Below are 25,107 nucleotides of genomic sequence, written 5' to 3'. Positions count from 1 at the left end.
AGCAAGAAAACTGTTAACAGGGGCAAAAAGTGACAGGAATAGGTTAAAGGTGGCAAAAATTTGAGGTAAAATGTGCCACAAGTGGCAAAAATGGGTGAAAAAGTCAAGAAATTGATTGGAACAAAAGAAAAATGTTGTATAAATGGGTAAAAAGTGGCAAAAACAAGTGGGAATTTTGGTCCAAAAGCAGCAAAAGGAGGTTTATTGGGACAAAAAAATTTCCCTCAAGAGCAAAATTAACAAAAAAGGCTATTAAGTAGCCAAAAGAAGTAGTGAAAATGGGTTAAAAAGTGGTGAAAAAGAATCAGAAAGTACCATGACAATAGCATGACACCCTTGTCAGTTCCAAAGAGAACCAAGATAAGTGTTAGCCAGGACACTTACACCATTGCTACTGATCCAGGGAACATGCACTGACATCAATAGATTACACACGGGGGTGGGAGCTATTCTCTGGGTTTTTCAAGGGCCTAGGCAGGCCTGCTCCTGACAAACAGCTACAACATGCTGGCCTGTAGTCATATCAGCCACGCCCTTAATTATGCATGACTGGTATCTTTCTGCAAACCAAAACAAAAGAGTTATAGATAAAAAGTCAGCATACTTTATCTCTGTCATTATTTGGACACATTTATACCAACAATCTTCCACCCTCTCATCCAAAAGATGCGGACTATGGCCTACTGTTTGGCAAAACAAAGACGAAGAGAAAACGCCCCCAACATCCCCAGCTTCACCAACATTCTGTCCTCTGCCTTTGAAGATGATGTCATCCTTTAAAACTTATAGAATATCCCATCGTCTGCCTTTGATAATGATGTCATCATTAAAGCGTACATAACATTCCGTCCTCTCTTTTGAAAATGATGTCATCCTTAAATCTGTGAAACATTCTATCCATGCATGTTGAAAGATGATGTCATCCAACCATTAAGGTTGCCACTTGGTATCAAACTGACCTTAGCGTTGGATTGGGCAGTAGTCACTGTTATGTTGCAGTCAGTTTCAAATTAAATAGCATTAATAGTAAATAAAGGTTACATGTGATACAAACAGCTGCTAGTCTAGTACACAACCTTCAGGGTGATATAAAATACACACATTTGTCTAATTATCTTTGGGAACTTAGTATCAAAATCATTAACGAAGGGAATTAATAAAAACTTCAGCCTCTGTACACGTTAGTACTTGTTTGAACTTCTGACACTAGATAAAGTTTACTCAGTAAATTATGAACAGAGTCTCAGCTGCCTTCAGCACCATGTTCACTCCACATCGCCTTCTGCTCTGAGCCGTTTCGACGGAGGCACCAGGTGAGACGGCAGCTCTCTGGGAAGCCAGTAGCCCTCCAGTTTCCCCTCGATAAGGTGGACAGCCAAAGCAAACTCCTCATTGTCCAACATGCCGTCCCCGTCCACATCCGACAGCCTCCAGATGTGTGCGAGCACAGAGTTTGGCAGCAGCGTGCTCGTCATCCACTCTTTGACTTTGCTCCCGCTCAGTTTGCCCTCGTTTGGACTCAGGTTGTAGAAAATCTCATCATATTTGGGCTTATATTTCTCCACAGCCCACTCGTCAAAATCCGCCTCGCTGCTCTCGTCGTCCCGGAGCTCCTTGAAAGGGTCTCTCCTGAAATGCTCAGGTCTGAAGGTTCCCAGAAATTCCCCATCCAGCACGCCGTGCACAGATTTCTTCCTCAGCTCTTGCTGCTGGAGTAAAGGCACCAAGTTGGCTATGTCAGTGGACAGAAGTTTATCCAGGGAAGCCATCAGACTTGGTTTCAGTGTCTTAAACTTTGAGAAGTCTTGACCCAAAAGCTTCTCCTGAAGAGAAAAAGAAAACACATTAGGCTGGCTACAGTTATGAGGATTTTTACAGACAATTTAACATGAGAACAGGATGCATTTCAAACATTCATGTAGTCTTTTTTTTTATTTTGAATGCGCAAAATTAAAAGTATTCACCCCCTTATATATTTTATCCTTTTATTGATTTTATAAATCAGTCATAGTCAATATAACATGGCTTTTTGACAGAAAAAAATACAAAAAAAAGCCTCCTTGATGTTTTAGTGAAAACAGATTTCTACAAAGAAATGTCAATTAAATAAAAATATGTAAGGTGAACTAAGTGACTGCATAAATATTCAACCCCCTTTAGAGTGACTGACCTAATTCAGCAGTGCTAGTAGTCTCACTATTAGTGAAATGGGGATCACCTGAGTGCAGTGAATGTGTCTCAAGTGGTTGTAGCATAAAGACACCTGCGTCTGGAAGTTCCAGTCACTGCTTAATCAGTATTCCTGGCTACCATTACACCAGAGTTCACCAACAGGCATGTTGGAGACCCCATGGTCAAGAGGGAGAAAGTTCTTTAGTCTGGTGGGACCAAAATGGTGCTTTTTGGCCATCAGACACCAAACACTGCACATCACCAAAAACACACCATTCCTACTGTGGAGCACAGTGGTGGCAGCACCGTGCTGTGGAGATTCTTCTCAGCAGCAGGCCCTGGAAGGCTTGCAAAGTTAGAGGATAAAATGAATGCACTAAAACACAGGACAAGCCTGGAGGACAATCATGTTTAGTCTGCAAGAGAACTATGACCTGGGAGAAGACTTATTTTCCAGCAAGACACTGACCTGAAGCATACAGAGAAAGCTACACATGAATGGTTTGGAGTGACCAAGTCGAAGCCCAGAACTCAGTCCAATAGAGAATTTGTGGCTGGACTTGAAAACGGCTGTTCACACCTGATCCCCATGCAGCCTGACAGAGCTTGAGCAGTTTTGCAAAGAAGAATGGAGTAAAATTGAGATCTAGGGTAAAACCACGGGATGTTACTTAGTTTTTATAGGCACTGTGTCTCTACTTTGTAAATCAAGCTAACAAGCTCTGTTAGGGAGGAAAGTGAGTGAATATTCAGGAAATATTCCCGTCTGACACTCCATGTGCCTTTTCATGTTCCCTTTTCCTTGTTTCTCGTCCATCTCAGTACGAGTGAGGGGGTGAAGTTAGGAATTAGGAATGGGATGCAACGCTTGTGTGCTGTCAGGACACTATAACATGAGTCATTGTAATAATCAAGCTGATTTTGTGGCTGACAGTCACTCTTGTACATCCAGTTTAAACACAGTTAAGATGTTGATGTTAGTGATATTAAAGCAGACCATCAGGGTAAGAAAACTAAGGGAGGGATCCTGCTCTGACACAATGTATTGGCACCACACACTTGAGGAGTGTTTTGAGAAATTATGGGTTTTGACATGCCTTAAATTGGGTCCTGATTGTTTTGGAGGGGGTGAAAATCAGGCCTAAAATTAGGATCACAAAGAAATTTAGTGTGCACCCAGCTTTAGTCTCACAGAACACACATTCAACAGATTTGACTCCAGAGGAAATAAAAGGCTATTTGACCTGCATCTTGGTGCAGTCGGGGAAGTCTCCAGCAGGAACTCGCTGCTGTTGCTGGATCTTGTTGAAGATGACAGGAAGCTGGTAAATCAAGTTGTGCTTCTTACTTTCTTTGCAAAATATTGTTGGCATCTCCTGTTTTAGGTAGCTGATGATGTGGGCGTGAGCCTGGAGAAAACAAAGCATGAATGAGATCTTAAATAACCATTATTTAATTTTAAGCTATAGCTGTTGACATGAATATGGAGAGAGGTCTGGCTGCAGGGCTCTCAGATGACCACTACTGTCAGAATGGAAATACATGCTAAAACGTACAAAATAAAACCAGATTAAACTTTCAGTTAGGCTAGGGTAAGGGTTTAAGGCACAGTGTGTAAAATTGGGTAATATTAGCAACATCTAATAATCAGTGTCACGATTGTTATGCTTACTCCTGTTGGTAATCATGGCTACCAGTGGGATGAATAAAAATTGGTTTCTGTTATCAGCTCCCTTCTATGGTACTGAAGAAGCATGCAAGATGCAAAAATCCAAGATGGCAGCCTCCATGGAGGGGATCCTCCCTATGTATGAATACAAGGCTCCTTCTAATATAATAAAATAAAACAATTTTCTGTACTCAGGTGATCAAACACTAATTTAGACTGGCATATCTATTTATATAATGTTTTATTTTTTTTACCATTTTTCTTCTGCTGAATGCTACTAGGTTAAATATTACACACTGCACCTTTAAGGATACCAAACGTTTAAAGTTTAAAACCTGATAACAGTATGCTAAACAGAAGTGAGTAAACTGTCTGCTTACAGGAAAAAAAAGGCTTATTCTTCATCAAAACAATCTAATGTAGCTAGGGGTGCACCAATCAATCGGCCAAAATCGGTATCGGCGCCGATTTCCTTAATTTTAGGAGATCGGCGATCGGCTGATCCTTGTAAATAAGATCAGTGGATAAGACCAGTTTCATATGCCTCTACCTAATAAAATGTGGAAAATGAAAGACTAAAGGAACTGATATAATTTAGTAGTTTGGACAGCAATGCTCTAAACTTTTCATTTATATTTGAGAGGACTACCTCGTGCGCAGTTAAAACAACAGGTTTGTGTTGTTTCATGGGTGTTGTTCAATGTTATTCAATAAAATAAGATTGGAACATTGAAGGTGTATGCTGTCAGTTATAAAAAAATCGGTATTGGCCAAAATCGGGATAGGCAGGTCAGGCTTTTTAAAGATCGGTGATCAGTGATCGGCCAGAAAATTGCAATCCGTGCACCCCTAAATGTAGCAAATGTAGCTAATATAGCTCTGGTAGCTGCATGGGCTATGTAGATAACAGAGCTATATAGCTTGTCTAACTTCAGATCACAAAACTCATGGAAATCTTTTTATGAAGCTAGCATTAGCTACATAAGCTTTGTATCAAATGTAGCTAATGGAGCTCTTTTAGCTGCATAAACTATGTAGATAACAGAGCTGTGTAGCTAACATAACTTAAGCTCACAACGCTCATGTAAATCTATATTAATGAAGCTAACATTAGCTCCATATACTACATAGCAAATGTAGCTTATGTAGCTCTGTTAGCTGAATGAGCAATGTAGATGACAGAGCTGTATAGTGACATGACTTAGGCTCACAAAGCTCATGGAAATCTATATTAATAAAGCTAACATTAGCTACATAAGCTACGTAGCAATGTCAGCTGTAGCTGTAGCAGCGAAAACTCATGTTGATAAAACTAACTGAGCTACATTGGCTTATGTAGTAACGTTAACTATGTAGCTAGCCTATTGACATTGGCTTTAGCTAGAGCTACTGAAGCTACAATGAGCCACATTTCGTGTATCTACCACTAAAAAAGGTCTATAAATAATTTACCAGTCAGACCTATGAGCATTATTCTGTTTTATTCATGAAATGATGCTTAGTCTGTAGTATCTGCAATGTGGTTGGTCCATGAATGTAACTGCCAGACTTTGTTTATGAATAAATTAACACTGAAAAAAGAAAAACAGGAAATACGTTAATACTGGTAAATTACAACACTTTGGTTCTGGCAGATTAATGATGTGAGAGAGGCCGTCTGAGATCTGCTGTCTGCAGCCACACTGTCTTGTAAATATGGAGAACTCTTAGGTTCAGTGTATTTTATGACCAACAGAGTTTTGATCTGAAATGAGAAATCCAACATCAAGAAACAAGCTGTAACCCAAAACAGGAAAACATGGAACATGGGAAAAAAAACCTGCCCTTGGATGTTTCAGGCAGGTCATATTAAATTAGGAATCAATGTAAAACAAACAAAAACAAAAACATTGTTGGTTGGTCAAATCTCGTTTTTGTTGAGTGTTTTTTTTTTTTTTGATATTTTTGTTTTCCAAAAAGAAACTTGAAAATAAAAAAACAGTTCCTTTATTTTTCCCGCCAACTGTTATTGTGTGCCGAAGCAAGATGTTTTAAATTTTTTTCTTTTTTTAAACAGTATTTGTGAAACAGCTTGTTTCTTGATTTTGGAGTACTCTTTCCAGATTAAAAATCCATTCCCCCGTTAAAGCCCAGATCTCTTACCCTCACTAGGCGCGCCCTCTTCACCAGGTCATTTAGTTTGCGTACGGCAGCGTTGCGCGGCAGGTTCCTGATGTCGGTCAGCAGATCCTCCTCCTCCAGCTCGATCAGCTGATAGTGGTCACACAGCTGCCTCGGCTCAGACCAGAAAGACCCGATGTAAACCCTCAGGATCTCCGGGGTTCGAAACACTTTCCCCAGAGACCACATGAGGGCGCCGTACACTCTCATGAGCTGCTGTGAGTCGACCCTGTCGGCCTTGTTGAGAACCACACGCAGCTTGTCCTCGTAGCCCAGCAGAGCCCCGAAGGCCCGAGTGAGCTCATCGGAGAACTCCAGTTTATGTGCATCGAACAGCAGGATGATCCGGTCCACACGCTCTGCAAACCAGCGCAGCACTGCTGGAAAGTCGTAGCCTGGGGGATGAGGAAGGGGAACACGGGGTTTTCATTAACACACCATGAAACAGGGCAGGCCTGTGTGCCTGACAAGTCAGAGAACAGATAATCTGTCCCAGCGGCCCTTTCTGAGTTACACCCAGAGATTAATGTGTCCCTCAAACAAAGAGGAGACAGCTCTCCTCCTAAATGCCCGTCTCCTCCCAGCACGCTGACGGGACTTTCAGCTGCCGGGCTTCTGTCTCCAGTGTGGGACTACAGTGCTCTTATTTCAGGACATTGTCTCTTCTTTAAGGGCCAGTATACAGAAATTTTGTCAAAGCCTGAACTAATACTAGAGGTTAGATCTACTGCCCAGATCCAATACTGGCACAACACACCCCTACCTGGGCCAGGATCCACCAGGTCCAGGCTGGGTCGGGCTCACATGAAGTCAAAGACGTCAGACATAAACACACAATCATATTTTACTAGATTTATGAGCTTTGTCTGTTTTTCATGGAATAACTTTAGAACATTTGTGCTGCTTTTCGTTATTAAATACAACTTCAGGAAATGGAAACTAGAAATTGAACTTTTTGGATTCGTGGTTTAAATTGGAACAATGAAAATCAAAACACAAGTTGATTTTGTTTTTTGGTGGTGAAAACGGATGAGCAGGAGTCTAAATACAGGTCAGTATTCATTTCTTTTTTACAAAACAAGAAAGAAAAGAAGAAGACGGGGATGTTGGGCTGTAAATGTTGTGCCTGGTCTGAGCTCTAACTGCTCTTACAGGAAACATCTGTTCTGTTGCTGTACCTCATGCATGTTTTGTGATTGACCACAGTTTTTCTCTGCCATCGGCTTCTTGTTCTGTCTGTGCAACCACACAACTGACTCTGTCCATCCTTGGACTGCTTAGCTACGCCAGGTGGCCAGGGACATTCAAGAGTACTCATGTGCAGACAAGGCCGTCCATAAGGGGGGATAAAGGGGCGAGCTTTCTGGGGCCCAGCCAAACTGGGGGCTCATGGAGGCCAGCTAAACTGAGAATCAAATCCATTATCTTATTTCAGTAATTTTAAAGGTGTCAGTATTTGTGCAGGGCTGTGAGGCTGCAGTCTGATCAGGATGTAAAGGAAAACTTTAATGGACCAGGAGACCGACACGTATGTTAACACCTGCATCTTTGTGAACCACTAAAGAGACTTAACAAACCATATTTGCTGACCTGTGAATTAAACAGCAGATTTCACATAATGAGAGAGAAAAGCTGCGTAAATTGTCCTTCTTGGTTTCCACCATGAGCTAATCACAAAGTATTCTCTCATTGTTTGAACCAGGAGGGCCACTTTTAACATCTTTTCTCCCTCATTATGTAAAAATCATCCATGAAAACAAAACAATTGTTTAGTTTTGAGTAAATGCCCTTTATGGAATGATGTTTTTGTTAAATGAAGTTAAATGAAATCGAAGAATTTAAAATAAGAAAGCAGAGGAAATTGATGGAGCTTGCCAGTATGTCTTTCTACTTTCTACTTAATCTCATGTTTTATTGATTTGCTTGAGAGCCACCGAGTGGTGGGATTTAAATACTGTGGACCTACTGACAGCAGCCATGTTTTCTATACTTTACACTGTAAAAGGAAACGGTTAAAAAGAAAGTTAAAAGAGCCCTTAGTCATGAAAAGAAAGAGAAGGGCTTCAGTCTCACCTCGACTCAGCTTTCTTTTAGCAGCTGTCAGGATGCCCGGTGTGTCAATAATGCTGATACTCTCCAGGACTTTATTCGGCATCTGAGCGCACTGAAACCTGTGAGAATATGTCAAAATTTAAAGCAGATTCAAAATTAGTACCAGATATATCTCACTAGCCTTATTTAACCAGAGACATTATTATGACAGTCTACGACTGTGGGTAATGTAGTCGTGTTGAATAAGATCATGAATAAACCACGCTTTTCTTAAAATGAGGTCAGTTACATTAGAAATAGTATCTCCTCCATGCCCAGGGGCCAAAACTAACTTTTTCACTTACCAGCCAGGCTGGCTGGTAAGTGAAATGTTTTACCAGCCAGGCAGATATTTTACCAGCCAACCAAATAAAAATTGCTTTTAAGTGTTGTAATTTGTATTAGTATTATTTAACATGTCATTTGGGTCTTTTATGTGATTCTCAATCAATATTTTAATAGTATGCTCTAAAACTAGCAATAATGTATGCTAAAAGAGACAAAAAGTGAGTAAAAAGACCCTTATTATGTGGAGATCAACAAATGAACTTGCTTCTGTCGATTCTTGTTTTTATAACGTCACAATTCCAACCGTCCTTTATCTGGGCGAGGCAGAATGACTCAGGAGATACTCTGGCAGAGTTACTTTAAATTTTATTTTTGCTTATCATTTATTTATTTAGTTTTTTTTTAAAGTTTAGTTTTCTTACATTTGGTTTAGTTTTAAAACTTTTGGTCCACTTAAGAGCCAAAAAGAGACAATAGAAAAAACTGTCTAGGTGCCTTCACAGTGCAGTTAATCTGTAGTCTGGACATGGAGGCGTGAGCATCTCCTGCTCTAACCGCAGCTAAGAGGGACTGCTGCGCGAGGAGTGGGCTGCCTTTCAGTGCTTTGGGACGGGGAGGGGCCCACGGCAGCTACAACGATACGTGCTTTCACGGCAGAGCCTTCAGAAGTCTCCAGTAACACCAGAAAAAGTGGCTAGATTTGTCAGTAGTCGCTTTTTTGAAAAGAGTCGCTAGAGGGGTCTGAAAACTCGCTAAATATAGTGACAAAGTCGCTAAATTGACAACACTGCAAGGAAGTACGGCTACATGGCGACTGTTAGTGGGCGTGTCTTATCCCTCCTAGCCTTTATAACTTCAGAAAGATATTAAAGACATGATGTCATAAAGGCTTTTTTTTCAATTCCAGGGTTGATGAACTTAAGCTTAAGCTCTTGGCATTAGTTTCTCTTTAAGATAGAACTTAAAGCTAACTAATGCAACAGGCTGCTGAATATTTACCTCAGATATGAGAAATGCCATAAAGAAGGGGAGGCATCTACAAAAAATCCATTATTTCCCTTTTTCCCTCCACCTTCCTCTCTTTCTCTGCTCATTTAAATCACCTGTTCAGAAAAGTGTTCCCAAAAGGGTCGAGGTTGCGAAACGGCTTTTTTGGATCCACTGTGAGTGCGTTGCCGGGGATGATTCCTTCTGTCCTCCCGTACATGAGGGCAGTGAAGCAGTCCGTGGTTGGCTCCGGTCCAACTCTGCTACCAGGAAAATCCTGTTCCACCAGATACCTAAACCCAAAAAACACCAAACCATTGTTAGGACCCAGAAAACAATATGTCAGTTACAGCTGTTACTTAGAAATGTAGAATTCATGGAATTTTTTTTAAAGGAAATTTTCCTATACTCCCATTTTATTACTCATAAAGTGATATAAGTCAACTTTAAAAAAACATCTTGTTGATTTCAGCTTACAGCTCACAAAAATCTAAAATTTCGTTATCTCAAAATACTAGAATATTATGTAAAACATCCCAAAAACTTTTTGTAAAACATCTTCTGTGTTCAGTTATGCTCTCAGTGCTACAGCAGAGCTCGCAGTCTAGTGATCCTAAATGTCCAAATGGGAAAGGAGGAAAGTTAGTGTTTCACAACTGTAAATGAACCTGTACATGAAATTATCATCAAAAAAACATGTTGTCTTAATAGATTTACCTGGCGTGAAGGCCATCAATATCACAAATTACTCAGTCCTGCAGACCTCCTATCGTCGTCAAGCCAGATAAAGGGAGACAAGTCTTGAGGAGTCTAGTACTGAGTTCAGAGGCTAGCTGAGCCCCTTTAACATAAAAAATTACATTTTTTCACAAATATGCTTTTAATTGAAACAGTGATGTACTATCAGCCTAATAAACCTTGTGGGGTATGAGACAACAACATGATGCGCCGTTCATGAACGACCCTGTTCATCAAAATGGCTCTTTAAAGTGAGCCGCTGTAGCTAGCTCCTGTTTGACTGCATTTCCTTTCCTCCATCCTTTGCCATTACTTAATCCACATTTAACAAGCTAAACTGGTACCAGATGGAGAGCCTTTTGGGAGCCAAACAGCCAGCTCTACTGAGATGATGCAAATGATCTGGATCTCTAAAAAGAGATGATTTCCCATCAGAACAAAGGAGACTGGACAGACATCAGCTGAGAAAATATGGGAAAGGTCAGTGCTGAATAAGCGAAACCATAGTTAAACTGAACTGCTTTGTGGAAACAGACCATACATCAGAGTTGTTTGAGATGATACCACAATAACACTGAAACTTTTTTTTGCCTGAATATTTCACAACTTTTGGGACACAAAAGTAGCTTAAGAATGAAGAATGATTTTTATTCTTTCACTTTGAACAGTTAGCATTGTCGTTAACAGCAAAAATCTTAGTCATCTACCAAGAACCTATAATTTACTGTATCAGTGCAGCATGGATGTGATCGTTCTTTATTCAGCACTGTAAGATTAAGACTTCACTCTCATAAGTGTATAGATAAAAACAGGACTTTATTCTCAAAAAAACACATGTTTTTACTCTTGAAAATGTATGAGTTTTGGCTTATTATCGTGCGACTGTTGTACTGTAAACTGTCTACTCACTTCTTATTAAGTTGCAGCTGTTTGTTCCTAGAAGTGGTACTTAAATCCTAAAATTCAAGACTTTGATAAGAGGTTATGAGCTCATTTTAGATTTGGAGATCATGACTTGCAGATTTTCTTTTTAAACTTTCCATTCAAATCTGCCTCCATGTGCAGAATTTCTCTGTTTGTGCTCTAAATATCTGCTTGCACAATTTGCACAATGCATTGCAACTGGGCTGTGACAACCAATGGGAAGCTGTTCCATCATCACATCATGCTTTGCTGAACACAAACAGATGCTGCAATTTGTCTCTCAGAGTCACTGCACTTTAAACTAGAAAAGCACTCAGAGAGTGCAGGCCTCTGCGATTAGCCCTATCTCCCAATAGTATGGAATCTTTTAAAAACTCCTGGATCCAGACGGTGATCCAGATCACTCTTAAAATCCAATCAGTTCCTTCTTATGCCATTTCTGACATTTCCTGAAAATTTCATGAAAATCCATCCATAACTTTGTGAGTTATGTTGCAAACAAACAAACAAACAAACAAACAAACAAACCCACCCGATCACATAACCTCGTTGGCGGAGGTCAATATGACTCAAATTCCCAAAAGTGAATTAAAAGTAACTATTATGGATATTTTTTTTTGTTCTTTAGTCCCAAAGAGATGGGAGAACAAGTTTGTACAAAAAACTCTTCATTGTTAATGTTTACTGTGTTTAATACATAAAAATTGAATTCTGGTTGTTTTTCGTTATAGTCCCACAACTTTCTTAACATTCAAGTGACATTGCTGCAGCACACATATTCCTAAAGCTCAGGCTGGCCTGAAGAAAGGAATGATTAGAGTTTGACTGTGAACCAGAGGGCTGATGTTTTACAAGCATTTTAAGACAAAAAGTCCAGATGAGATACGATGGTTAAAAATAGCAAATCATCTTTTTCTCATTAAGGTTGATTCTGCTTGTGATTTTTGCGCGTCTACAAAGCTTTGTGTGTGCACACTCCCTGACCTATATGATGTGTGTGTGTGTGATAGAATGTTGGGACTCTCTCAGTGAGATCAAAGCAAATGTCTCCTGGAGAACAGCATAGCAACAACAGGCAGAGCTGGCATGATTGGTCCATCCTCTTCCCTATACCTGTTTCCCATTGGTTGGTTCATCAAGAAACCCAAAAGCAGAGATGCATTAAGCACACTCTACTGTAGATCTGCCTGTTGTTGCTATGCTGTTCTCCAGGAGACATTTGCTTTGATCTCAGTAAGAGAGTCCCAACATTCTATCACACACACACACACACAATCATATAAGTCAGGGAATACACACATAAAAAAGTTTTGTACATGTGGAAAAAATCACAAGCAGAATCAACTTTAAGGAGAAAAAAAATGAATTGAGCATGTCCAGGAAATTTGAGCAAAGAACTGAGCTTTATTCTTGTGAACTCATATTTCAGAATAAGTCAGGACTAGTCTGACATTTAGAGATACTGAGTTTGTCATTTTCATTTGCTGCAATCTGTTTTCATTGAGATTTGAATAAAAAAGGCTTGAAAAATTTCCCTTTTGAACCGCAGTTCTCCACTGGACCCGCCTCAGGACTCACCATTAGTTCTTTCGTGAAACACTGCAACCCAAATTTATTAAAAACTTTCAACCAATCAGGCTTATTTAATAGTGAAGCAGTGCAGATTGACATATTTAGAAAGCACTCCAGTGACTTGAATTTCTCTACGGGGCGTGTATTCACGACTGGCTCTGTGATGCAATTTTGGGTCCCTAACCACCAGCTGGGAACCAGCAGTCTAGAACAATGGTTCTCAACCTGGGGTTTGGGGCCCCCTTGGGGGTCGCAAGACATTGAGAGGGGTCTCCAGATGCCCTAAAATATTAAGAATATTTTTAAATTACACTGTTGCCACTGCATACTAATACATACTACCCCTTTTCATTATTATTTTTCCCACCAATACTAACAAATGTTTGCCATTTAGCACCTATTTTTGTCAGTTTTAAACTCTTGTCTGTTTTTGCCACTTGTGAACCAGTTCTTGCCACTTCGGCTTAATGTTGCCTCTGTTGACCCATTTTGCTACTTTTAACCACTTTTCACCACTTTTTACTTCAATTTTTTTTTTCCCGTTTTAAGCACATTTCATGATTTGATATATCTATTTTTGCTAGTTTAACCAATATCTGCCAATATCTGCCTATTTTTCTTTCTCAAAAAAAAAAAAAAAAACCTGTTTGCCAGGTTTTTAATCAGTTTTTCATCCCATTTCACCAATTTCCACCCATTTTTGCCAATTTAAAGCCCTTTCAGCCACCCTTAACTCCCTTTACCACTATTTATACCCTTTATGCTGCTTTAATCCATTTTGCCAACTCTTTTTTTGCTATTTTTGTCTATTTTTTTCTAACCCATTTCCACTACTTTTAAAATCTACCTTTTTCCACCATTTTTTGCCATTACACTGCGTTCCACATTATTATGCAAATGATGGTTTTCTCTGATTTTCCTAAATATTAATGCAAATGACAGTCAGAATATTTTTCAAGTCATCAGCCATCAGAGCATAATTCAAATGTTTTTGAACAAACTTCATAATGACAAAAATTGTTTTTTAAAAAATAAAAACCTCAAAATGCACTGTTCCACATTATTAAGCACAACAGCTTTTTAAAACATTTTATAGGTTGTAAAGAACTGAAAATGGTCATTTGTAGAAATTGCAGCATCAGGGGGTCATATTTACTGAAATCAAAGCTATTTCAATCAAATACATCTTAACAGGACAAGTTCCATGTTAACATAGGAGCCCTTCTTTGATATCACCTTCACTATTCTTGCATCCATTGAACTTGTGAGTTTCTGGAGAGTTTCTGCTTGAATTTCTTTGCAGGATGTCAGAATATCTTCCCAGAGCTGCTGTTCTGATGTGAACTGCCTCCCACCCTCATAGATCTTTAGCTTGAGGATGCTCCAAAGGTTATCAGTAGGGTTGAGGTCAGGAGAGGATGGGGGCCACACCATGAGTTTCTCTCCTTTTATGCCCATAGCAGCCAATGACACAGAGGGATTCTTTGCAGCATGAGATGGAGCATTGTCATGCTTGAAGATCATTTTGCTACAGAAGGCACGGTTCTTCTTTTTGTACCATGGAAGAAAGTGGTCAGTCAGAAACTCTATATACTTTGACAAGGTCATTTTCACACCTTCAGGGACCCTAAAGGGGCCAATCAGCTCTCTCCTCATGATTCCGGCCCAAACATGACTCCGCCCCCTCCTTGCTGACGTCACAGCCTCATTTGGACATGGTGGCCATCCACCAACCATCCGCTACTCCTCCATCTGGACCATCCAGGGTTGCACGGCACTCATCAGTCAACAAGACTGTTTGAAAATGAGTCTTCATGTATTTCTGGGCCCACTGGAGCCATTTCTGCTTGTGAGCATTGGTTAGGGGTGGCTGAATAGTAGGTTTATACACGACTGCAAGCCTCTGGAGGATCCTACACCTTGAGGTTGGTGGGACTCCAGAGGCACCAGCAGCTTCAAATACTTGTTTGCTGCTTTGTAATGACATTTTAGCATCTGCTCTCTTAATCTGATGAATTTGTCCATCAGAAACCTTCCTCATTATGCCTTTATCAGCACAAACCCGTCTGTGCTCTGAATCAGCCACAAATTTCTTCACAGTACGATGATCATGCTTAATTTTTCCTGAAATATCGAATGTTTTCATTCCTTGTCCAAGGCATTACACTATTTGAAACTTTTCAGCAGCAGAGAGATCCTTGTTCTTTCCCATATTGCTGAAACCTGTGGCCTGCTGAATAATGTGGAACATGTGGAAAAGTGCATTTTGAGGTTTTTATTTAAAAAAAAAAAAAATGTTATCATTATGAAGTTTGTTAAAAAACATTTGAATTATACTCTAACTGTTGATGACTTGAAAAATATTATGACTGTCATTTCCATTGATATTTAGAAAATCAGAAAAAAATGTCGTTTGCATAATAATGTGGAACGCGGTGTAGTAATCCATTGTAGCAATTTTTAAACCAGTTTTTCTTCTGTTCTTAACAAGGGGATTTACATTTTTAAGAAGGCTTTTAACTACACAAATGATTTAAAAAATACATTTTTTTTCTTTGTTAAGAGTGGTTATTTTTTCAGGTTAAATATGAAATATGAGTATCACAGCTTAACTTTACAATGGACCATGTTTTTTTTTAACCTCCATGGGCCCCCAATTTAGCTGGGCCCCAGAAAGCTCTCCCATTTATCCCCTTCATGGGCTGTCTTGTCTGCACATGACTATTCCCAATTGTGCATGGCTGTGTTTAACCACCTTTGGGTTCAGTGGGGGTCCTCGGTCTCTGGCACCTTTATTTAGGGGGTCGCAGGCTAAAAAGGTTGAAAACAACTGGTCTAGAATATATGAAAGTTTTGCATTTGATTGATACGATGGAGAAAAAGAACATTTCCATGCTATTCTACTGTTTTTAATATGACGCTGTAACTGCAGATATCTGCAGATCTAAGAAGCAGACTGTAGAAGTTCTGGTTCCTACCTGATGAAGGTGGTCTTCCCCGTCGAGTACTGGCCCATGACCAGCACCATGGGTTTGTTGTCAAAGTCTGCGTCCTCGTAGCTGGGGGAGTGAAAGTGATGGAAGGAGTAGTATTTCTCTATGGGCAGCAGCCTCTTATAATAAAGATTCTTCAGCTCCTCTGTCACCATGTTCACGTCCCCCATGGTTTTAGGGCTGCTCCAGAGCCTCCGGATGGACATGGCGATGAATTTTCTGCTCTTAATTTCTCAGTGATGAAGCTGCTCTCTCCTCTCAGACCGAACAGAGTGATGGAAAGACTTGAATGAGGAATATTACAGGATCCTCACAGCTGTCTGCTCCATCCTGCAGCGGGACATGGAGAGGGTGGAGAGGGTGTAACCAGAGCCTGCAGCTGCACCGTTCAGAAAGCCAGCATGGAGAGGGACAGGGTGGAGACCAGCTCACTTCTTTTGTTGCTGAGCAGGGACAATCCGGAAAAAAATCTGCCAGATTAATTGTTCTGAATACTAAGTTAGCATGTGGCAGCACTTAAGCTTTAAATGTTCAGTTAAAGGGACCATATGTAGAATTTAGGCACTGACAGCATTAATAAAAAGATGACTAAACCTACAATATACAGACACGAGTATTTGGCCTCATGACCATTACTCCAACAGGGACTGTGATGACAGTGTGTTCCAATACATGTACTTTAATATGGAGTTCCCCCTTTTGCAGCTATAACAGCCTCCACTCTTCTTGGAATGCCTTTTTACAAGATTTTTGAGTGTTTCTGTGGGAATTTGTGCCCTTTCATTCTGTAGAGCCCTAATGAGGTCAGGAGGCCTGGTCTGTTCCAGTTCATCCCGAAGATGCTCGACGTGGTTGAGGTCAGGTCTCTTTGCGGACCAGTCAAGTTCTTTCACTCTGAACTCCTTAAACCATGTTTTTATAGTCCTTGCTTTGTGCACTGGGGCACAGTCATGTTGGAATACAAAAGGGCCTCCCCCAAACTGATGCAACAAAGTTGGAAGCATAGCATTGTCTAGAATGTCTTGGTTTGCTGAAGCGTTAAGGTTGGCCTTCACTGGAGATACGTGGTCTAGCTTAAACCCAGAATAACAGCCCCATACCATCATCCCTCCCCCACCAAACTTCACAGTCAGCACGATGTAGTCAGACAGGTAACGTTCTCCAGGCATCCACTCCAGGCACTCTGTGATTTTACTTGGTCTTCTGCTTTGTGGCTGAGTTGCTGTTCTTCCTAAACACTTCCACTTTCTAATAATATCACTTACAGTTGACCGTGGAATATCCAGCAGGGACGAAACTTCACAAACTGTCTGGCATCCATCCCAGTCCCACGCTTGCGGTCACTGAGCTCTTCAGAACTGATGTACGTTAATACTGTATTACCCCAAATATTTCCAGTTGTTGCCAAGGCTGAGAAATCTGTCATTTAGAGTTGAACGAGCCAGGACAGCATGTTTATTGAATCCATGCGACAGCTGCATAATGAAGCTGCTACAGGAAGCTGCCGTTCTGTTGCTGTACCACATTCATGTTTTGTGCTGCTTATTTGTGATGGACACGCCCACTTCCTTTGAGAGACTTTATAATAAATAAACCTTTTTGTTTCATGTACAAACGTCACATAATGAGTAGGGTTGGGTATTGTTTGGATTTAAAACAGTTCTGGCACCTAAACGGTGTCTGAATCGATTCTTTTGCAAAGAAAAAAAATAGATAAGACATTTTCTTTTTCATTGTAAAAGGGGCATTTAACTTGACTTACCTAAAAAGATCCATATATTAGCTTTTAAATGTCAAATTAAAAACAAGCTATGAACAAATTTAAATTACCAATTAAACTACCTAATAAATGTGTTAGTCCACCTAAAAAGTGCAATTTTAACTGAACACTATTTGATTTTCTGTTAATTATTTAGAATCTTTGTTATTATTAATATTATTTTTAGTCATTCTTATTTTTTTTCACATTCTTTGTTATTATAGTTACTTTTAACCCCTTAAAGCCTGTTGTATCATATTTGATACATACTTTTACAATACCTCTATCTAATCAATATGATCAATAAATTACTGAAAAAAGAAATCTGAATACAATCTGATAAGAGATAAAAATGCTCTCAAATGGATTATCAGTTACTGAAATCATCTAATGTATCAAGTGAAATACAAAAAATATAAATGTTAAATTTTATGGAAAATAAACATTTCAGTTCCAAAAAATTGAGAATTTTCTAGCATAATTTGTGTATTCAGGCTTTAAAGAGTTAATGTTAGATAATACATGACAATCAGTAGTTAGCGCACAAGCACACTTTGGATTTTCCCCACTGATAATTGAAGAAAAACACAGGTTATGCTAACAGCCGCCTGCAGCACAGAGAGGTCTGTTAATTGGACTGAGGGGAAATAGAAAAAGGACTAAACTTTCAACCAAGTAAAAGTCAGACAACTTATTCCTCTCTCCCTTCACTGATCTGCTCCATAGAGACACGGTGACACTGCTGAGAGCACATCTGTCTGGTTTCATATCTTCATAGATCTGAGGAACAAACACAGAAATGACAGGTTGTGCTTGAAGTTCCTGCCTGATCTGATTATGAAAAATATCTTGTTTGTTGAGAGGAGCTTGCTAGCACATCACTCAGTTAGCTGTTTTCCCTCATCAACATCATGCTTTTAGAGTTTGGTGGATAATACATGAACTAATGTCTTCTACATGATTTTATAGCTGCGTCACCCAATCTAAACCCTCTTTGGTACAAAAACAACCATTAAATTCACTCCTAGCGGCAGCACTGGATTGAATGCAAAAGTTTCATTTGCAAATGCGGATTGACCAATCAGAGGCTGCTATGACCATCTAGGACTGTGGATAATGCAATACTGTTGGCCGAGTTCATAAATAAACCATGTTTTTTCTTAAAAGAAAGTTGATTCCATGAAAAACTGTGTAATATCCATGCCTATATATCCTGGTTCCTCACTCAGATAGCTCATGGTAAGTCTAACCTAAAAAGGAGTCAAACCTAAAAAGCAGCATAGACTGAATGATGTGGCTGATTAGAGAGGAGGGAGTGGCCGTGTCTTATCCCCCCTTCTTTCCGGCCGTTATGACATCAAAAAGACAACAGACGTGATGTCCTGAAGGCTTTCTTTAGTCACTCTTTAAACTTCCAGATTTCCCATACATCCCATGATCCTACCATTAGCTCGATTTCATCTGTAGGGTGAAGTGTGAGGGCTTTTTCTAGAATCACACTCCAAACTGACTGCAATTGTAAATCTCCTAGATTGATTCAAGATTTGAAAATGACATCAATAATAAGGTGCAATAATGTGGTTCTGGTGGTAAAAATCCCATTCATTTTCTCCAGAGGATCTGATTACTAGCCATTTTTAGAAGTATCAAAGTTAGACCCGAGAGTGAAATGATGTACGCTCTGTAGAAGACAAAAGTTCACAATATCAACCTCGTTTTAGGAAAGAACATTCTTTATTTGCCTTCTAAAGAAAAAATACTACAATACCCACAATCCTCTAGTGTCACAGTGGCATCTCTGATTGGTGGGGTCTCTGGTTACCATGGTAATGGCTACCAAGCCTGTGAATGAAGGCCGTTGACTGTTGATGACGACAACACGTCATTTATTAACATTATCATTTAAAATGTTAACGAATAAAATGAATTGCAATGGATTGTGGGATATGTAGTTCTTTCCTCTTTGTAAAGAAATATGTACACAGTCTTGTACCTTTTCCTTTCTCTGTTTTTGAGCTGAATCAAATGTTTAATCGTCATGAGTACTCAGGTTCGTGCGTTATAATAGGGGTTTTATGAGATGTCTATGGGGGATTTAAACTGTGAATTTTGATTCAGGAACCAGAGCAGCAGACAAAGTGGGCGGGCACTGTTGAGCTCTATGAAGATGGCAGAGGAGGTGGTCACATGACTTAAACTCCCAGACAGCTGATGCTATGATAACATGGTGGTCGGGTGTGATTGTTTTGCTTAATTTAAACTGTAATTGGATAGGTGAGAAGGTTCAATTTTCACATTTTTCCCTCAGCTCAGTTTGAGTGTTTTTATTTCCAGGAACAACAAGAGCAGAGCTAATTTATTTTCTTTTCTTGGCCTTGAAAATAAACTTACCAGTGAGTGCATGAGTGCAGTCATTCTGTAGATAAGTCCTCCTATAGTGACACAGAGAATTCATGTGGGCATATTACTCACAAACCTTTACGCATGTTGAAGCCATTCATCCTTGTACTGTACGTCAATGTAACGCATGCTTTTTGTCTCCATCTGATCATGTCCGCCCCTCAGCGTGTCCCAGGTGGACGCACGGAGCCGGCTGTTCCAAGGAATGTGACTGCGTTCAAGAACATTCCTCTGGCTGTGACCCCAAAACAGGGAGCTGTTTCTGTAAGGCTGCATACCACGGAGCACGCTGTGAGAAAGGTATCCTCAACATGACGGCTTATTTATTCATCATTAGTATGTGCAGCGGCTGTTTTAACCACATTATCCTCATTAACAGCAAGTCAGCGACATTCCTTTTAGTTACACGTTGATGTTGTGGGTTTCGTTGGGGGGTTTTCCGGTGCAGCTGTAGAAATGTGCAGTCATGACTCTTTCTGTCTGAGCCATCATGTCTCTTTGTTAAGTAGAAGTCAAAGAAAATCCCTCATGATTTCTTGAGTTTTTGCATATTTGTTACATTTGAATGTTTCATATCATCAAACTGATTTTAGTTTTAGACAAAGAGGGCCAGAGTAATTACAGAATTCAGTTTTAAATGATGATTTCATTTATTAAGGGAAGAGGCATCTAAACCTATCTGGCTCTATGTGAACCAGTCATCACCCCTAAACCTAATAACTGGTTGTTCCACTCTTGGCAGCAACAACTGCAAGAAGTGTTTATGATGACGGCAATGAGTCTTTCACATTTCAGTGGAGATCTCTTTGGCCCACTCTTCTTCCCAGAATTGTTCTATTTCAGCCATATTAGAGGGCTTTCTAGCATAAACAGCCTTTTTAGGTCACGCCACAGCATCTCAATCAGATTTAAGTCTGGACTCTGACTCGGCCACTCCAAAACTGATCAGGCTGATCAGAGGTGGACTTGCTGGTGTGTTTTGGATCATTGTCCTCCTGCATAACTCAAGTGAGCTTGATCAGGATTCAGGATTTTCTGATAGACAGCAGAATTCCTGGTTCCATCAATCACAGCAAGTCCTCAAGGCCCTAAAGAAGCAAAGCAGCCTTAGACCTTCACACTACCATCACCATGTTTGACTACTGGCATGATGTTCTTTTAATCAAATGCTGTTAGTTCTACTCCAGATGTAACGGGCACCTTCCAAAAAGTTCAACTTTTGTCTGGTCAGTCCAGAGAATATTTTCCTAAAAGTCTTGGGGATCATCAGGATGTTTTCAGTCAAATGTGGGATGAGCCTTTGTGCTCTTTTTTGTCAGCAGTGGTTTTGGCCTTGGAACTCCCCCATGGATGTCATTTTTGCCCAGTGTCTTTTTTTTGTTGAATCATAAACACTAGCCTTAACTGGGTCAAGGAAGGCCTGCAGGTCTTTAGATGTTGTTCTGGGTTCTTTTATGACCTCCTGGGTGAGTCGTTGATGCTGCCTTGAAGTTATTTTGGTAGGCTGGCTGCTCCTGGGAAGGTTCACCACTGTTCCAATTTTTCTCCATTTGTGCATAATGGCTCTCACCATGGTTGACTGGTGTCTAACGTTTAGAAATGAGTTTATAACCTTTTCTAAGGTTAAGTATATGTTGATGGCTTTGTTTCTTGAATTTCTTGATATGGAGCCATGATGTGTTGCTTTTTGAGATCTTTTAGCCTACTCCACTTTGTCTTTGGATTTCTGGACTCAACAGGCCTGGCAATAATCAGGCCTGTGTGTGGATAATGAAACTGAACTAAGCTTTCCAAAAACATGTGGTTGATCACAGTTAATTCATGATTTACCGGGGGACAAAGACTTTTCCACATAGGGCCAGGTAGGTTTGGACGGCATTTTCCCTCAATAAATGAAATCATCATTTAAGTGTAATTGGGTTATGCAGCAGGAAAATGATCTGCTATCAACCAGAAAATCTGGAAGAAGAATGCCAGACCATCAGTTCATGACCTCTAGCTTAAGCAAACTTGGACAATGATTTCAAACACACCAGCAAGCCCACCTCTGACTGACTTATATAAAAATGAAGGTTTTGAAGTGACATAGTCAAAGTCTGAACTTAAATCTGACTGAGATGATTTGGCATGATCTTAAACGGGCTGTTAATGCTGAAAACCCTGGGGGTGCCAAGGGTGGCACAACCAGTTACTGGGTTTAGGGGGCAAGGACTTTTTCAATTAGGTTTGGATGTGTTTTTTTCCCTTAATAAATTAAATCATCATTTAACCCCTTAACGCCTGTTGTCACATATTTGATACATACTTTTATGATACCTCTAATAAATATGCTCAATAAATTACTGAAAAAAACTTCTGAATACAATCTGATAAATGATAAAAACATCCTCAAGTGGATTATCAGTTACCAAAAACACCTAATGAATAAACTGAGATACTAAAAATATAATTGTTAAATTTTATAGAAATTTTGATTTTTTTTTAAATTTCAGTAGAAAGTTAAATGAACATTTCAGTTCCAAAAAATTAGAATTTTCTGGCTCTTATTTGTGTTTTCAGGCTTTAAGGGGTTAAAACTGCGTGTTGTATTTACTCAGATTATCTTTGTCTCATAGTAAAAATTTGTGGAAATATGCTCGAAAAAATTTTAAGACCAGTTGAAAAATTGCAAGAATTTGCATTTTGCACTGTTGGATCTTAAGAAAGTTTTAAGTAGAGCCTCAAACTCCTAGAAGAAGTCCTTTGTCATTGTGAACTTCAGCGTTGTCCTGTTGAAAAACCCAGTCATTACTACACAGACGAGGGTCCTCAGTCATGAGGGATGTCTGCTGCAATATCTCCACATAGCCAGCCGGATCCTCTGGCTCGGCGCCGGTGAATTATTTTAAGGTCTGCCACTTGACTTTTTAGTTCTGTAACCCTCAGGATCTTTGAAGAAATTCAAAATGACCATCTTACTGCGTCCAGCCTCAGCAGTGATGGCGCGTCGCGAGAGGCCTTGCTTATGCAGCTCAACAATCCGACCACGTTCAAAGACAGAAAGCTTTTTTGGCTTTTGCCATCAGGAGGTCATGACAGAAAATGAAATTGAATCCACATTTTTGCTCAGATTTTGGCTTTTTAAGGCTGTCGTCTTAAACTTTTGATTAGCTGATAAGCAGCCTATTTCAGTTTGACTGTTGTTTTCAAAAACTTTTACATTTTTTTTGTCTCACTCCCATTTCTTCTTTTTGCATTTTGAAGCTCTACTTAGAACCTTCTTACGATCCAACAGTGCAAAATGCAAATTCTTGCAATTTTTTTAACTGGTCTTAAGATTTTGATGAGGAGTGTATTTAATCCAAACATATTACATCCACATTTATCCCCTGATTCACATGATCTAGCAGTAGAAACTTCTTCATTCTCTCTAGCAGAATTCAGGAAGTTTGTACCTTCATGTGAATGTCTGTTAGTTGTATGTTGGACTTTCTGCATCAAACAAAGGAAATAAAGGGTTTCAGTGATGGAAATCTGAAATGGTTGCAGTTCTTGGTCGGTCAGCAGTGATTGGATTAAAGTGTGTCCTAAAGGAGCTGTTAAACTTGGTTTCATAAGTTGTTTATAAAGTTGATGTTTTTGGGACATCTGCTAATATTCCTTCTCTCTATATTCCCATTTCAGAGTGTGAGCCGGGTTTCTTTGGCGCAGGCTGTGAGCAGACATGTGACTGTCCAGGTGGAGGGTCATGTGACCCCAGGACTGGAGAGTGCAGCCAGCGATGTCCCGCAGGCCTTCATGGAGAAAAATGTCAGCATGGTGAGACTAAAAAGATGCTTTTATGCTCTGAACTAGTAATAAAATGTACATTTTTACAAGTATGTTTACTCAGTTATATGAGTATTTCTCCTCTGTACTGTTGTGTTGTGGTGTAAGTTTTTTTTTATCGTACCATCACATAGGGAGTGTTATCTGTTCTGATGAAACTTAAAGGTCTGACTAAAAACATGATTTAGAAATCTGCAGACGTGTTAAATTCTTTGACCCCGTTTACACCTCCTTTTAAAGATCTATTCTGGGTATTTAGATACAAAGTGGTAATCCTAAATGATATGTGTGGACGTTCCTTACTGCATACTGGAAACAGTTTGATAGCTCAGCCTGCATACAGAGGTAGTCTGGACTGCCTTTATCAGATTGGATTGGTTGTGTAGATGCAATGAGTACTAGCATGCATCACCATCGGCCCGCCTGTATGCCAAAAGCAGGAACTGGTCCCAGATTAAGCTAGGGACAGTACTTTCTGGTAGGGCTGAACGATTTGCAAAAATAATCTAATTGTGATTTTATTCCCAAATATTGTGATTGCGATTTAACATACAATTATTCTTGGGTTAATCTTATGTATTTTTTGACAAATTCAAACACTAAATAATTCCATAAATGAGACCACATGTATTGAAGACAATGAAATTATTTCAATTAGCATTAATCCATAGTAGCATGAATCTTAATATGGGGGTGCAACAAGCTTTAAGTTATGAAGGAGGCATCTGGAGTGGGGGGGCTTAGGCTAGCTACCAGCTGTTCTTAGCTGGGGTATGACTTTAGTGAAGTAATGCTAGGCTTCATCAGTTTTAGAGAGAAAGCACTAACTGTTTTTGCTTGTCTTGCAAATGTGATGTCATTTGCTTTGTTTAATGGCATTATCATTTTTATGTCAGTCATTTTGATTCAGAAAAAACATACATAAAACACAAAAAAGAGGATTTTTGTGAACCATTTAAAAAAATTGACACTTGAATGTTTGCATAATGTGCATAAAATCTCTGCCGCTGCAAAAAAAGATTCATTAAACTGGTATTTTGACACATTTCAAGTTAAAGAAATATTGCATCTTCTGCGATTTGAAAATTGCAGCAGGCCTTATTTTGATTTCATCAAATTTGCGATTAATTGCCCAGCCCTACTTTCTAGCAGAGTCGTGACGTAAGCAAGCAGCAACAAGAGACCGGTGCAATTATGATGGAAGACATTAGCGTGGATGCTGCTAAATTGACTTTTTATCTGAACTTGATGAACTTGATGAAATTTCTTCATTAACAGAAGAACACAGAACAGCATTGAGTTGTTTTCTTTTCAAAAACAACAAAAGTCGTGCACTGACATGTCTACAGTGGCCATGGTTAGCATTATGCAGTTCCCTATGGAGTTTAGTCCTCGGTAGCAGGACGTCACGTTTTGTTGTGCTGATTGGCCTGTAAAGAAGTGACAGACGGAACATTCATCCAATCACCCTCCAAATTTTTTTTCAAAGGCTCTGCCCTTTCCCAAACGCTGTGTATGAGTGGTTTACCAGATGGGAAACAGGTAGA

At 39.7% G+C, this 25,107-nt stretch overlaps 2 protein-coding genes across 2 annotated transcripts in view; one reads left to right on the top strand and one right to left on the bottom strand.

Annotated features, from left to right (window-relative positions):
• megf6 (multiple EGF like domains 6) overlaps positions 1 to 25,107 on the top strand; it is a 132,311-nt gene that overhangs the window by 67,745 nt on the left and 39,459 nt on the right. The window contains 2 exon segments of the mRNA XM_041806678.1: positions 19,919 to 20,053; positions 23,417 to 23,551. Of these exon segments, the coding sequence (XP_041662612.1) occupies positions 19,919 to 20,053; positions 23,417 to 23,551 (270 nt within the window).
• LOC121522387 (EH domain-containing protein 2-like) lies at positions 206 to 15,861 on the bottom strand. Its single transcript, XM_041806691.1, has 6 exons — positions 15,580 to 15,861; positions 9,484 to 9,660; positions 8,075 to 8,172; positions 5,984 to 6,396; positions 3,417 to 3,581; positions 206 to 1,823 (listed from the first exon to the last, which is right to left on the bottom strand). Exons 1-6 carry the CDS (start codon positions 15,798 to 15,800, stop codon positions 1,266 to 1,268), a joined length of 1,632 nt encoding a protein of 543 aa, XP_041662625.1. The 5' UTR covers positions 15,801 to 15,861; the 3' UTR covers positions 206 to 1,265.

The sequence above is a fragment of the Cheilinus undulatus genome, linkage group 2, assembly GCF_018320785.1.
Source record: "Cheilinus undulatus linkage group 2, ASM1832078v1, whole genome shotgun sequence".
In the NCBI taxonomy this organism is placed as follows: Eukaryota; Metazoa; Chordata; class Actinopteri; order Labriformes; family Labridae; genus Cheilinus; species Cheilinus undulatus.
Note: the sequence above shows the minus strand (reverse complement) of the source record. Positions and strands in the feature narration are given on the sequence as shown.